The following is a 15,114-nucleotide window of genomic DNA, read 5'->3' as shown; positions in this document are numbered from 1 at the left end:
ATATAAAATTTGAACTAGGATTGTTTATAAACCCTTTTGCATTGAGAGAAGTCCATACTTTCCAACGCATGAAAATGGGAATTAAATTTGTATCTTTTCCATTGAACTTCCCTTTGCAGGTTTGTAATACAAACCAAACACACATTTATTAATTTAAAATTGAAACATTACCCTTTTATAATACCAAACTTTTTACCACAATCAATTTTACAAAATTAAGCTTATTCAAAATCAAGTTTTTAAACATCATTAATTTGCTGCAATAACATCAGCTAAACACACTTCTAGAAGCTCCATAAGGGTGTATTCGAGATATTATCACATATGTATGGAAAAATGTTAGGCCAATGTTTCACACAGGAGAAATTTGTAAAATGTAATTCTATCAAAAACAACTTTTATATAGCATTTTTTATGGATTGAAAATTGTACACTAGGCTTCACTACAAGTTTTCTTTTGAAATAAAAGATTTTAAACATAAATCACTTCAAACTCAATTTTAACCAAAACAATTTTGCAAAATGAAGATTATCCAAATCCAGTTTGCAAATACTCACCCCAACACACACTTAATCCGTAGATGATTAATAAACTGAATGCTTCCGTGGGAAAAAGACATCAGACAACACTCGGGGAATCTAAGAAGATTAGAACTAAATCAAATATTCAACAACAGATGAGGGAAATCCTACAAGCTTACTGTCTCTAACAAAAATGGTTTTGTTGTTAATCCACCACCATATTCTAGGACAATCTAATGCCCCATCCCCCGCCCAAATAGAAAATCAGGTGGTTCTTCTTTTAAGCAGCTTATACATTCCAAAAACATTCTTCTCTTGCCAAAGGTAAGGAATGAAAAAGGACCTATACAGTGCCGGTGAAAGCTCCCTGTCCAGATAAGGCAATGCAGCAATAGGCTGAAATACAAAAAATATCCAAACAATTAAAATTAAATATTAGAATTCAATATGAGAAACTTCAAGAATGACTTTTACCTCCCATGTTGACAAGTCACTTCCACGAGTCAGGTAAGGCCGCTCTAGCTGCAGCTCGACAAGGAAAGTACAAGCATCAACATCATGGAGCTGTCAAATCAATGTTAGTCACTAGTCAGTTGCCTTCCAACAAAAACTTATAAAGAGCAAAAGTACAAGCAGTCAAGCACCTATATATGTAATTAAAGAGGACATACATATTGCTTGTCTGATGCCATGTTTTTATTGTTGAAATATGGTGGTGCTGATGCAGTCCCCCCTAGGGTAGAATTAAATGGGATGGGAAGAAGACCTCGGAATCCATCGTCAATCCATCGAACTTGTCCCACATAATCTGGGATGAAAAATGATGATGGAAAGCGATGCCATTCACTTCCAACACAAAGTACAGAATCTGCAACACAAAGGAACATGCAAATTTAGGCAGCACAGCAGCCTTAGTTTCTTTAAGTACCCTATGACACATTGTCAGGAACCCATAAAACAGCTTCTCAGTTTTCAGAGATGGTTGAGAAAAACAGAAAGAAAAGGAGAGCATGCTTTGGCAGTGTTTACTAAATTTCAAATGAAGAAGTAGAACCTAAGGAGAACATTCTCCTTTCAAGTGTTTCCCCTTTTACAACGGTTCTTTACCCTTTCTACAACAGAGCAAATGCTCAGTTTCCAAACAGAATGCTCTACCCCCATATCCTATTAAAACTAATTCCCTATCCCTACACCTTTAATCACTGAACTATTTCAAATAATTAAAAACTATCCCAATTACTCCATTCAATCACATTTTTAAAAAAAAGGCCATTCATAAAATACAGAAACAAAGCCACCAGATGTTTGACTTACTGTTTTCTGCATCATGGTGTTCCAAGATCTTGTAAACCTCTAAGGGAGCGGAGTAACCATTGATCAGAGAAAATGTACGGGCATGAGAGGCATATAGTATAAGGCTAAGAACCACTGGTCTCATAACTTTGGCAACCTGCATTTAGCATGAGTAGAATTCAGAATGTATTTATTGCTTCCATATCGGATATATAAAGATCTATCCAAATCTCAAGTAAATTGGTATCTTACTGTCACTATTATAGAGCGATCATATGGATTATATTTGCTACGGAAAAGATCAGGGAAGCTCTCAATAACAGCTGAAGCAGCAACACAAATAAGTGGATATACTGGATACAGGAACCTGCATGCACAGATGGAGAAAAACAAATATTATCTGTTCCAATGCAACCATAGATTTTATAATAACACAATCAAATACAAAACTCATAATTAATTCACTCAACTGCACAAGCTGAAGGAATAATACTAAACAATTACCCTGTGCACTATTATTTCTCTTCTGAAGAGCACAATTATCTTAATAGTTACTCTACATAAATGTAGAGGATAACTAAATCATGATAATTAAATCCAATTTACAGTGTCTAGCTTAGACTTATCCAAAGGGAGGGAAAACTGAACTCTCTTCAGAAGTGAAGAATTGGGGATGAATTCCCTTAATGAACAGCTAATCCAGACAATATGCACAGAAAAGGGGTTTGAGAAACTGATTTTTAATTAAGGATAGGCCCAATAATATAATCAAGATCTAGAAGACATGCTTTCAATAAATTGGAGATTCCTGTGATACTAACTCAAGTTTTCCTTATTCCAAATTTCTTCCCTTAGTTTCTGAATGCACAAAAGAAAATTTGCAATACTGTAAATATTATGGAAATTAACTTCACTCCAACTTAAAATTGAGTGCCTTATTCACTATAAGCTAGTCCACCAATTAACAAGGTTCTGTGTTCTTAACTATAGGTGAGTGCACCAATTCAAAGGCAATACCTGACTTTCTAAATCTAAACAAAACCATCTAAGCTCCCACTTATAAAAATGAGCCTATATTGGAGATTACAAAAAAATATAAGGTCTGTGGACTTGTATAAACCAAAAATGTAGGAAATAAGAAATTGATATCCATTTCAATGTCATAGCATAAAACATAATAATATACATGGTGTGTGCATTGTGCAAGTGTTTGTCTCAAATAACATCATATGACTAAATTTAAATTTGTAACAGAAGACCAGGTAAAAATTCAGCCAAACCTTTCTTCTTTGTGTGGCTGCAAAGACATAAACCCCAGCCAAATATATATAGGTGATATCACAATCAGTAGGTCTGGTGCATATTTCTTCTTTGCAATAGGCAAAATCCCCAAGAACAGCAGAGCAAGAACAAAACAAAAGTTGAAATTGTTAAATCCATTCCTCAGATAATAAAGAGGCCCTTCAGTCCCATACAGATGGCTTTCACCGCCTCCAGCTACATTATATATTAAAAGATTCAAGACAGATGAAGTCCATTTTCCATAGTAGTAAAAGTCCATAACTATTGACAATGCCTGTAAACACAATTAAAATATGCTGCCATTGTAAAGGATATGAAATATGAAATTTAATAGCATAACAGGATGCAACCAAAACTATACATTATATACAATATTAGATGGTATAGACATAATTTATAGGCCAGAGAAGGTCAATGAGAGGGGGGGGGGTAGTCTGACTTACAAGAAGAAGAATTGATGTGACAGCCGCAGCAATAAATGCCTGTTTGAATTTTCTAGATAGAGAATATAGTGTCACTGGAAGGAAAGCCAAGATTGAGAATGGCCAGCCAAGTATTACACCAATAACAGCAACAGAAATTGCTGCAGCAGGTTTATCCAGAAGAAATAAACCTGATGCAAGAGATATTGCATACATAGAAAACGAACTCGGCAAGAAACCTAGAGATAATAAAAGTTTGAAAAAGAACATTAGTAAAACAGAGTCCCATATCTTAGACTGGAATACAGAATCATGAAACACATAATACTTGGTCACCCTTTATTTATTTTCAAAGGTAGGTATGCATAATGACAAGAGAAGATGAAGATAAGAAATCATTTTGAAAAAATAAAAAGCCAAAGGATCACTTACTAGTGCTAGCAAAGAAACAGCCACTGGTTAAGCACAGCATAGCAAGGGCATACGTAGCAAGTCGTTTTCCATACTTTCTCGAAAGAGCTACCACGAGAACAGTATCAGTCAAAACAGAGAGAAGACCGAGAAAGAATCTCACAGCATAGAACACTCTCACCTACAGCAGGAAAAGACAATGGTAACATGAAAAGCTCATCTAATCTGTAACAATTCAACAAGTAAGCACAGCAGGAAACTTACTTTGTCCTCACTAAACAACCATGAAGCTGGTCGACCCACTATTTCATGAAATAAAAGGTACAAATATGACCGAAGAGCAAACTGTGAACTGCAACCAAGTACACACCACTTGTCATTTATCAATACCATGACCTGAACTGAAACTAATGAACTTTTCTTCTCAGTCTTTTAAGTCATTTCTTGCAAGCTATAGATAAAACCTAATAAAGGCATCATCAAAATAATCTTTTTTCCTGTCATCTACAAGCTACTAAAGCTGCATTTGGAAGAATTTATTTACAACTAATTTGGGCTTATCTTACAACATTAATAAGCACTTACATAAATATTTGAGAGCTTACCAGACTAACTTATGATATGTCTACAAACTGTTTTCAGCTTATTTCAATAAATTTCCCACCATAGCTTACAAAAACTTTTTAAAACTTAAATGAAAACAGTTTAACTCCATTCCCTCTAGAAACAATTTATACATTGGCCCTGTTTGGATAAACCTCTACGTACTAGTAAGTACTTATAGGAGGAAAAAAAAAGGTAAAATGAATCGAACTTCTTTCTTAAGTTAATATATCAACTTATACATTTAACTTTTATAGATGTTCTTTCATCTAACTTCTCCAATAACTGAGCTGCATAAGTTGATTTTAGCTTATTAAAGAAGCTCAATTCATTTTACACTCTTACTTTCTTTTCTTACAAGTGCTTACAAGAGAAGTTTATGTAAACATAGCCATAAACTTATTCAACAAGCATTTAACTAAATTGCTTACCCAAACACACCCCAAAAATAATAAAAATCAAAACTTTCTCTCTTCTCCCTTGACCCATCATCTCCCCAAAACTGAACCCCAACAAAAAAGAAGAAGAAGAAGAGCAATACAGAACAGAACCTGTATTCCCATGTCTGGAATCCAGATTTGTAGAGAAGGAAATGAAGAGGCTCCCAGTAATTGAAGACCTCGTCGCAATCGTGGATGATGTTGGAGGTGGCACTCATGTACCTCAATAACCCAAGAGCCACGAACGGGAAAACCCACCCCAACCCTTCGTCTTTCTCCTCCGCTTTCTCGGGCTTGTCCAGCTTCGTGTACGGTTCTGATGGCGACGGATCAGACGGCTCCGAGCGCCGCTGCCTCACGGTGGAGAGGGACATTGCGATCACGATCTTTCGAAATGAAAAATGGATTGGATTTTGAACCTTCTTCTTCTCTTCCTAGGGGTTGTACAAATTTGAAAGTTCAGAGCATCTCCTACTTACTTCCTCGCAAAGCAAATTCTTTACTTTTTTTTGTTGTTGTTGTCTCTGCTGCGTCGTTCTTTTCTCTTTTCTCTCTTATTTTTATTAATTCAATTAATTAATAAATAATTTCATAACTAATAATCGTTTTTTGGTTTTCGTAAACAATATATCAAGTTCGAATAGTATGAATAAAAAAAACGTGATCCAAAAAAAGACCCACTGAACCAGATTTTCTACCTATATTAGTCATCTCGTGAAGATGGAAGGACAATGGTGATAAAAAAAAAAATCGTTTTTCCAACATATGAATAAAGGACATTCATAAGTTAGATAGTAATTAAGAAATGTTTAATAAAATGTTTTAATTTGTTATTTAAAATTTTAATTTTTTTATGAATTTATTTTTATATATTAAACTTCTGCATCAGTATTGACTAATTAAAAACGGAAAAACCATTCTAAATAATCGGCTATCAAATAATGATAGAGCTTAGATAAAATATGCAAAATATTATATAGAAATGGGAATAAACATGAGTCTTATAAGAAAGTGAAGGGCAAAAAATAAGGAATTAATTTTTTATGGGTTTATTTTAATATTTTTTTTTATGAGTTTGATAAAATAAAATCTTTTGAACTCATGTTTTTATAGTTTGATTAGAAGAAATTTTACTTCTATAAGTTACACTTTTATCAGTTTATGAGATGTAATTAATCATGAGTTTTATTAAAATATAAGAGATGAAATAATTTTAAGGAGAATGTAATTATAATTTTGATTTCATGAAAATAATATTAACTTATGTGTTGCAAAGGTGACTTTATTTCACACTTGAAAATTTGAGCAAACAAAACCAAGTAAAATGTCAGAATTTTTTTTTTTTGTGACTTAAAAATGTTAAAAGATGGAAGCAATAAGGAATTGTTTTAATATGAACATGAAAACTTGTGTAATATAATTTTTTATTCAACACAAAAGTTACATACGATTGTTACAACACAAAATCAATTATTCAATATGAAACGAAATATTTATCTGAAATTAAGCTAGTATTTCAACTTGATTCTAAATGGACAAAATGTGTGTTTGATTCACTGTTTATCATGTTGAAAGCCAATCATAAGAGGAGGATTGACACATTCAATGTGCTTATGTGCATTGGAAAGTGGAATTTCATTTTTCCAAACACGCTCTAAGTAAATTTAAACAGACATTAAGAGAAGAAAAAAGTTAAACGGAAGAAATTGATTTTAACTTATAAAGAAATTTAATTTCTTTTACTTCCTTGTTATTTCTCCCCTCATATCATGAGACTAGTACAAACCCTCTGTTAGTATACATAGAGATAGTACTAAACACTCCCCTGATTTAATGATGGCAAACAAAACAAAACAAGACCTTCTGGAACGAAGATACAAAGAAGTACAGAAGAGGGTAGTAGTAGCAGTACTAAGCATAATTTCCGTCTTGAAACATAACACATCAATGGCATGCCTCATTTGTGTGGTAGCTGACTCTTTCAGTGCAGAAAGGTGGTGTAGCATAATAACAAAACAAAACAAAACAAAGTGTATCTGAGAACAAAACTAGAGCACTAACTTTCAGTGCTGCAACCATATTCATGCTATCTTGATAGTAATAAAAAAAAGGAAAATACAAGTAATAAATGACTCAAACAAACTTAACCAGTGTTCTGCATGCCAGCAGCAATACCCTTCATAGTGAGAATGAGGGTGTCTTCTAAACCAGGAGCATATTCACTTGTTGGGTTCAGTTTTATAAGTTCATCAGCTGATTTGCTTGCCTCTGCAGATTCCTTTGATATGCGGGGGCGCACCTTCACATTGTAGTTAGGATCACGGATACGTTTCAATGTGTAAGCTTGGACAATATTGAGGGTGGTAATGGGAGCATGACGAAGCCTGAGTCTTTGCTTCAAGTAAGGGTCCCCTTCAAGAATTTCCTTGTGTCCAGCCACCTACAGGTACACCAGAAAACAAACAAAATCATCTTGTGAAATAACTAATCGTCAGTCTTGTTTTTAGGTGTTGAAAGTTCAATATTGGCCAAAGAATTAACTGCAAAAAGACTGATTGTAGGCTATGGGCACATGTTAAGAAACATTTAGTTTGAAATAAGGGCCAGTTTAGTCCAACTCACTACCAGTGCTTTTAATTTTTCTAGCTTTAAATTTGATTTAAAGATAACCAGAGTTCTCCAAATTAAGTTTGAGATCAAATTTTTGTGAATAACGTGTAGGAATGAATTTTAGTAGATAATAATAAATTTTCAGAGAAAATATTTTACAGAACACATACTCTAATTGGATAAACTTCAAGAAAATACAAAGATAAAATGCATTGAGCTTTTCTATAAGCTGAAATCAGCTTATGTACTAAGTTTTGTAAAAGCTCTTTTTATTTAATTGTGCATAGTTAATTTTAGTTAATGGAGAAGATCAATGCATTTTATCTTCTTATTGCCTTTAATGAAAGCCCTTTTGGAATGAGTTCAAAACTATAAAATGTTGAATGTTTACATGGTTGAAGTGGCATTACCTGAAGTAGGAGTTTCTTAGTTTCTTCATATTTGTTCCTCAATTGATCCCCAAACAGCCACAGATCCTTTGAAACAAGGAGCCTATCATTCAGACCAGCAATTTTCGGATCTCCTTTGGCAAACACCATTTCCACCAAATCAAGTGTGACCCTAAAGAAAGGCCATTGATTGTACATCTCTTGCAGCATATTGAGATTGTTAACATTTTTCTCAATGACTTCTTTAAATGCTGCTCCAAAGCCTAGCCACACTGGAAGATGAAACCTTGTCTGAGTCCATGCAAAAATCCAAGGTATTGCACGCAGTGTTTCAATGCCTCCACTAGGCTTTCTCTTTGCTGGTCGACTTCCAATGTTCATCCTTCCATACTCCAACTCCGGTGTAGCCTACATGAAACAAAGTTGACAGTGATTGTCATCATTTAAATATCAATTTACTAACAGAGAAGTTGATGATTCAATTATATCTGGGGGCCTTTTAAGGACTTATTTGAGCTTATGCAGGTGGCTTACAAATTTTATTTTGGAGTTAAACTTTTATGCATTGTTGGTGTAAAAAAATTTACACTGTCAACCAGTCAGATATCATGGTAGGGTATGACTTTGAAAGTATGGTAAAATTCATGGACCAGTCAGAAATCACAGTATAGTAATATTCAATAAATTTACCATACTTTGTTAATTTGTGATTGAATAACAATATATAAACTCTTTACACTATCAATTCATGGACTATTCCTTTTGTAACTTATTTTTGCAAGTTTCACAATCAAGTTTTTGAATAAGGTCTCATGTCATCTGATAAGAACTTAATGAATAAGTACTTAATTAAGTTGTTTACTAAATGTGGTCCTTACCAGGCGGAAATACTCAACAAAGCGTGGTTCCTTGAATACAATGGAACGGTATTCCTCAGTAGCAATGACAGCCATCTGATCCATCAAAGCACGCCATTCTGGTTTTGGAGAAATCGGGGGGTGCATGCCATGTTCTAGAGTGGCAGCAGTGAAACGTTGTAGTGTTCTAAAACACAAGTGTTGTTCTCCAAATGATTGCTCAATGACTTCACCTTGGACTGTCACACGAAGTGATCCATGGATTGTGTCTGGAGGTTGAGACAGAATAGCAAGATGAGTAGGTCCACCTCCTCTTCCAACAGTTCCACCGCGACCATGGAACATGGTTAGCTTAATTCCAAATTTCTTGGCAACATTTATAAGTTCCTCCTGAGCCTTATATAGCTGCCATGCTGCAGAGAACCTCCCAGCATCTTTTCCTGAATCTGAGTATCCAATCATCACTTCTTGCTTCCCATTGATCCTATTTCTATACCAGTCTATCGAGAACAACCGTGCCAAAGCAGCAGGAGCAGCCTCTAGATCAGCTAGCTTCTCAAACAATGGCACAACTCTTAAGGGATGCTTGATGTGGCATTCACGTTGTAGAAGCTCAACTGCAAGCACATCAGATGGTGCAGTTGCCATTGATATGATATAGGCTCCAAAGTTGTCTGGTGGTAGTTCTGCTATGACATGAAATGTGTCCAAAACATCTCTAATTTCTTCGGTTTGGGGAAGGTCAGGTCCAAACAGAGGCCTTTTGCCACTTAACTCAGACAACAACCATTCCTGTCTTTTCTCTTCAGACCATTCCTGGTATGAGCCAATTTCCAAGTGTTTGGTAATGGCATCCAGCACATCAGTGTGACGATCTGACTCTTGCCTGATATCAAGCCTCACTAGTGACAATCCAAAAGTAGAGACTTGTCTCATGAAATCAAGAAGGCTTCCATCAGCAATTGCTCTATCACCACAAGCACATAGTGATCTATAACATAGTTCAAGAGATTCTAGGAACTACACAAATTAACTTTAGTTAGCGTCTGTCAAATAAAGATATCCAAGGAAAACATAAATTCATCCACGATCCAACCAAAAACTAACATGTTAAATAACTAAAAGTAAACAAAAAACATAGCTAGTAACAGTATATTAAAATCCCAACTGTGTTAATGGAAAAGTACAGGAAAGCAAAAATAATGGATGTACCTCCTCAACATTGGTGAAAGTGGCTTCCTCTGGAATGTCAGAGTACCCATTAGAAAGCAAATGGCGAGAACGCTCGCGAGTTTGATAGAGCCTATCCCTTACTTCACCAAGTACCACACGATATGGTTCATTTGGGGGAACCTTTTTCCAGAATTCTGCATCATGAAGAAAGAAATATTATCACATGAGTAACCAACCCAACATATTTTCACCATTTAGATAATTGACATAAGTAGACAACAGCTTGTTCCTTTGTGATGTGACCTTGTTTAGATATCATTGTTTATAGCTTCATACAAAATAAAGTAAAACACATTCCCCGAGTTTAAAGAGTGTCGTAAACACCTATATAGTGCTTTGCAACTTCATCTTTCTTGGAAGACCTGTGAAGTTCTTCTGCACGAACGCGTAGTTCATCATTGCAGCGCCACATAGAGAGCTACAGAAATAAGAAGGGAAATCAGCAAAATGATTCAAGAGTAATTAACAATCCACGATGATCATTTTAAAAGTATGCCAGAGCTATGGATTACCTCAAACATAAGATCTTCTATCTGGGAATAATACAAATTAGCAGCCATCATTCTAGCCAATAAGCAAACATCCCTTGTCACTTCAGGAGTTACTCTTGGATTACCTGTATCATATTGGAACATAAAATTTGCATATCATTCCATTTGTCCAGTATACTACGATAATATACACTATTTTTTAAAATCACAAATAAGACTAATACCATCCCGATCACCACCCATCCAAGAAGAAAATTGAATAAGGGGAGCATTATAAGGAACACGCTCTTTAATCCCTATATTGTTCAAAGCTGTGTCTACACGGCGCAGAAATCTGGGAACACCATTCCAAATTGTTTCATGGAAGTAGCTCATCCCTGCTCTCATCTCATCTTGTGGTGTTGGAGGGGTCCTCCTGATTTCATCTGTACGGAAGGCAGCTTGAATCTACATAGACAAAAGCAACAAAAGAAAATTGTTAACAATGTCGTTGACTCAATTGAGCCTTTGTTTCTTTTCACCCTTAAACATTTCTTCTTCAGCAGAATTAACTCCAAACGAAGGCATTGATGTGATGAAAAAAAAAGTAATGGTTACTTGTTGCAGTTTGGCAAAACATCAAACTAATCCTAAAGGTTTTGACACTCACCTCCCTTTGTAGAGCCTCATCAAGCTCCTGCTTATCATCAGGAGTGATGTCTTTGGCATACAATTGAGATAAACAATTCCTTATCCTGCAATGCAGATGAAAACCATAAGGCTCAATTTTGTTAACTATGCAACAGCTTTAAAAAAGAAAATACAAAAGTGAATACTGAAGCTGAAAAATACTATATTTTGTAACAAACCTTCCATGCTTTTGAAGCAAAGATCTACGAATTGATTGAGTAGGGTGAGCAGTAAGAACCAAATCAACAGTCTGGTTTTTCAGTGCATCAAAAACTTCCTGAGGAGACTTCTTCAAGCCAAATACAAGTTTTTTGAGAGTTTCTTCAATGTCTGATTCTGTAGTTGCGTTGTTCTCATCTGCAAAATCCCCTTTCTTCAACTTGTTTCTTCGGCGGCGAGAAATCTGGACCTCTTCAGCCAAGTTGGCCAAATTAAGCATGTGGGAAAAGGACTTAGCAACAAGAATAGAGTCCCCAGCATCCAAACTGGTTATCAAATTTCCAAGTTCTTCCAGTTTCTTAGGGTCATGCTTTCCTTCATACTCAGCTGAAAGTTCATATACTTCTTGGACCTGCACAAGAACATTTTATGTTCTTAACATCACTGCGAAACAGTTTTCCAGTTCATAAAAGTCAAAGAGGAATGCAAGAACACATAAAATCCAGTATATTATTAACTCAAGGTAAACTATAAAATCTGCCAAACATAAGATTTAACAATATATCCCCTGATTGATCCGTTTATTTTACTGATTACATATCTACCTTCTACGTAGTACTTGACATTCAATCAGCAAGACATAAAGTGCAGCCAAGTCAAAGTATAGTAGGTTATGTTTTGTATTTTTGTATCCTTAAGTCAAACACATATTCAAACTTGTTCGAGACTCCCACATAGTGATATGGCTAAACGTGTATATACTCATGAGATAGCTTTTAGGTTGAGTAGTAATATGCCTAAGAAAAAAGTTTATATAAGCGGGGGCAACAACTCTCGTTTCTATCAACTAACTTTTGATATTGAGTAAGGTCTGATTCCAAATTCTAAGATAACTATTTAAAATCTGTCAAAATCAATATTAGCCTTTCACAACAAATTTGAGACATGAGAAACCAAACAATGAGCAGCCAAATCAAATCAAAATCTAACAAAAAAGACATCAAATTAGGAGAGCCAAAAAAGAAAAGGAAGAAGAAAAAAAACCCACTGTTTCCTTCAGATCCTCCCCATGTAAATCTTGAAGAATATCAAGGAACCGATCCAACAGAAGAGCATCATACTCAATCAGTTTGTCATCCTCACTCACTTTGGCAGGAGCCAATTGCCTAAGCTGTGCATCGATGGATGCCATCTTTTCCAGGTTCCTGTTCGCCATTGCTACCTTTCAGTCGCTCACCTGTGATAAACTCTGATCATAGAAAAATAACCAATCACCCCACAGGAACAACAAATAAATAAAAGAGAGAGACACAAAATCAATGAAAACTATGAACCTAAAACCAAGGGGACGAATCAAAACAACATCCATAAATTCTTTCCACAGCCCCGCAAATAATGATGACATTGACTTCTATGAGTTGAATGGATGACACGTGCAGGGTGATATTAATACTTCTTACAACAACAAGAGTGGGAAAAAAGTGCCTATTGGAAACACAACACGTAGGGAACCAAAAATCATGAAACATATGACTTTTTGTTTTGCATGACCCATGAAATGAGCAAGATATTGGAATCCAATATGGTACCTGTGTACGAGGAAGAGGAAGATCACAACGAATGAAAAATGGATCAAAAAGAGAGATAGTGTTGTTCTGATCTTAAAGTATGCATAAGGGTGTCTTTATATAGAAAAGTAGAGACATTTTTACGTGCCTAAAAATATTTTTTTTTGTTACCTTTTATTGTTTTCGTCGAACCTAATTATTACTGCTGATGACGGAATATGCTTTTAAGTTTCCAAGATTCTATCCTTCAGTCCAGTTAGTATACATTTTTCTGTTCTTCAATGCGAACTAGGCTGAATTATGTAGGGGCCAGATGGAATCTTCACTTTTTCCGTTTTTTTTGTTATTAAGAAACATTACACTAGATATTCTCTAAATAAAGACCTTCAACATCTAACTATTATTGAAATAAATTTATATCTTTTTAATATTATTTTGTATACACAAAGTCAAGAATGGAATCTTGATTAACATGATTCAACTACAGGCTTTTGTCTTTATTGGACAAAACAAAATTATATGGGCAATTATATATATATAAGTAGCAGTTTAATGTCATTAAAACCCTTTACATTAATGTTTTCATCTTTATTGATATATATTAATGAAATGTAGGTTATTATTTTTTTTAATAAATATTTGGATTTATACAACTACCACAGTTTCTCATAAAAAATACTTTTCTATCTTAAGTATCCTTCCAAGTTATTTTATAGACAAAAGAAAAATTAATAATTAGATAAAATAGAATAATAATTTTATAAAATTAAACTTATTAAATATATGAAAGAGGATATTATTAGTAACATCGAAAAACTAGAGTAACAATTATTAGGAGTATTAGTGGAAAAAACCAATTAATATTACATTGAAAAACAAACATGACAATTAATTTGAAATAATTTTTTACACTTATTTTTTGATCGAGAGTATATTATCATATATATAAAAAGATTACTTGTTTTATATATTATAAAGTTTAAAAAAAACTTAAACAAATAGGGAAATGATTTCTAACTTTATGATTATGTGAGTTACTATTTTTTTGTTATTAATTAGATAAAAGTGAGAATAGGTATGTCTTTTTTTAATACTTTATACCTAAGATAAAAAGTTGTTTTATGGTTTTCTAAGTAACAAAAATTTAAAATTTTATCTTGTCCTCACTGCTTAATTTGTATTGTCCTCGAATCATTTTTCAAGTGTAGAATAAAAATACTTGTCTTGTCCAATATCATGATTTTTAACTAATCTAACGGATTCAGAATTTTATTATAAGTAGTGCATGTGTTCATGCAATACACGGAAAAACTATATGTGAGAGTAATAGTTTTTATTATTTTTAAAAATTAAATTTAAAACATAAAAAAATAAAAATTAACACGGTATTATAACATAAATTTATAGTAGCTTTCATGATCAAGCAACCTCTAACTCTTAATAAACTAATGATCTCAGATTCCACTTATTTTTTAAATTTTCTCTTCAACAAATTTGCATATTGTCGATGTTTGACGGTGTAATTAGACAAATTGTAATAAAAAAAAAAATCTTTTAAATTTTGATTTTTAATATATTATTTATATTTATGTATTCTGCATGATTATACTAAAAAAGTTGAAAGTAATAAAATCATTCTTAATTTTAATTAATTTTTCAAAAGCGGTAATCAAATTTTATTGTTTTAAATTAAATTTTAATATATTTTTATATTTATGTATTATGCTTGATTATACTAAAAATATTAACATTGATAAAATAAATCTTAATTTTAATTAGTTTTACATTTTTTTTGCTGGATTAAATTACCATCTAGTGGAACTTTTATTAATTAATTGAATTTTTGCAATTGATTAGACTTCATGATCGAGTTTTTAAAAATTTAATGTAAAACTCTTTGATACCTTTCAACGTACGTATGACTTTCACGATAGGAAAAGAACGTTGATGGAATAAAGCATTCCATTCATGGCACTGCATTCCATTACCACCACAAATATGAAACCCTTCTTTTCTAAAGACAAATATAACCATTCAACAATATATCAAAACTGTAGATGCTTTTTCGGAGTAGCTAACGTTGTTTGATGTTATATAGTATTTGCATGTAAGCTAATTGTTTCTATTTTGACGGTACATAATACT

At 33.6% G+C, this 15,114-nt stretch overlaps 2 protein-coding genes across 3 annotated transcripts; both read right to left on the bottom strand.

The window, feature by feature from the left end:
- Nucleotides 1-640: 640 nt before the first annotated feature.
- Nucleotides 641-5,580, bottom strand: LOC100805094 (dol-P-Man:Man(6)GlcNAc(2)-PP-Dol alpha-1,2-mannosyltransferase). The gene is made up of 10 exons (XM_003543165.5): nt 5,105-5,580; nt 4,215-4,302; nt 3,972-4,131; nt 3,561-3,778; nt 3,096-3,391; nt 2,068-2,182; nt 1,837-1,972; nt 1,194-1,390; nt 997-1,086; nt 641-918 (listed from the first exon to the last, which is right to left on the bottom strand). Exons 1-10 carry the CDS (start codon nt 5,365-5,367, stop codon nt 787-789), a joined length of 1,695 nt encoding a protein of 564 aa, XP_003543213.1. The 5' UTR covers nt 5,368-5,580; the 3' UTR covers nt 641-786.
- Nucleotides 5,581-6,707: 1,127 nt separating this feature from the next.
- Nucleotides 6,708-13,121, bottom strand: PEPC7 (phosphoenolpyruvate carboxylase). 2 transcript variants are annotated; one of them, NM_001349375.1, is made up of 11 exons: nt 12,991-13,121; nt 12,450-12,650; nt 11,422-11,813; nt 11,223-11,307; nt 10,798-11,020; nt 10,595-10,698; nt 10,407-10,500; nt 10,062-10,216; nt 8,871-9,869; nt 8,014-8,400; nt 6,708-7,433 (listed from the first exon to the last, which is right to left on the bottom strand). In NM_001349375.1, exons 2-11 carry the CDS (start codon nt 12,615-12,617, stop codon nt 7,137-7,139), a joined length of 2,904 nt encoding a protein of 967 aa, NP_001336304.1. In that variant the 5' UTR covers nt 12,618-12,650; nt 12,991-13,121; the 3' UTR covers nt 6,708-7,136. The 2 variants fall into 2 exon arrangements, with proteins under 2 accessions (NP_001336304.1, NP_001236741.2); NM_001249812.2 differs by lacking the exon at nt 12,991-13,121 and adding an exon at nt 12,736-12,905.
- Nucleotides 13,122-15,114: the final 1,993 nt, after the last annotated feature.

The sequence above is a fragment of the Glycine max genome, chromosome 13 (assembly GCF_000004515.6).
Source record: "Glycine max cultivar Williams 82 chromosome 13, Glycine_max_v4.0, whole genome shotgun sequence".
NCBI lineage: Eukaryota > Viridiplantae > Streptophyta > Magnoliopsida > Fabales > Fabaceae > Glycine > Glycine max.
The sequence above is the reverse complement of the archived record's forward strand: the minus strand, read 5'-3'. Positions and strand labels throughout refer to the sequence as shown.

Excerpts from the sequence above, each read along its gene's own strand:
- LOC100805094 (XM_003543165.5), bottom strand. The coding sequence starts at position 5,367 with ATGTCCCTCTCCACCGTGAGGCAGCGGCGCTCGGAGCCGTCTGATCCG. Across the intron at positions 2,183-3,095 it reads CAGCCACACAAAGAAGAAAG|GTTCCTGTATCCAGTATATC; the intron begins GTTTGGCTGAAT and ends CTGTGCATGCAG. Across the intron at positions 919-996 it reads GTGACTTGTCAACATGGGAG|CCTATTGCTGCATTGCCTTA; the intron begins GTAAAAGTCATT and ends TTTGTATTTCAG.
- PEPC7 (NM_001349375.1), bottom strand. The coding sequence starts at position 12,617 with ATGGCGAACAGGAACCTGGAAAAGATGGCATCCATCGATGCACAGCTT. Across the intron at positions 11,308-11,421 it reads TTGCTTCAAAAGCATGGAAG|GATAAGGAATTGTTTATCTC; the intron begins GTTTGTTACAAA and ends TCTGCATTGCAG. Across the intron at positions 8,401-8,870 it reads TTGTTGAGTATTTCCGCCTG|GCTACACCGGAGTTGGAGTA; the intron begins GTAAGGACCACA and ends TGTTTCATGTAG.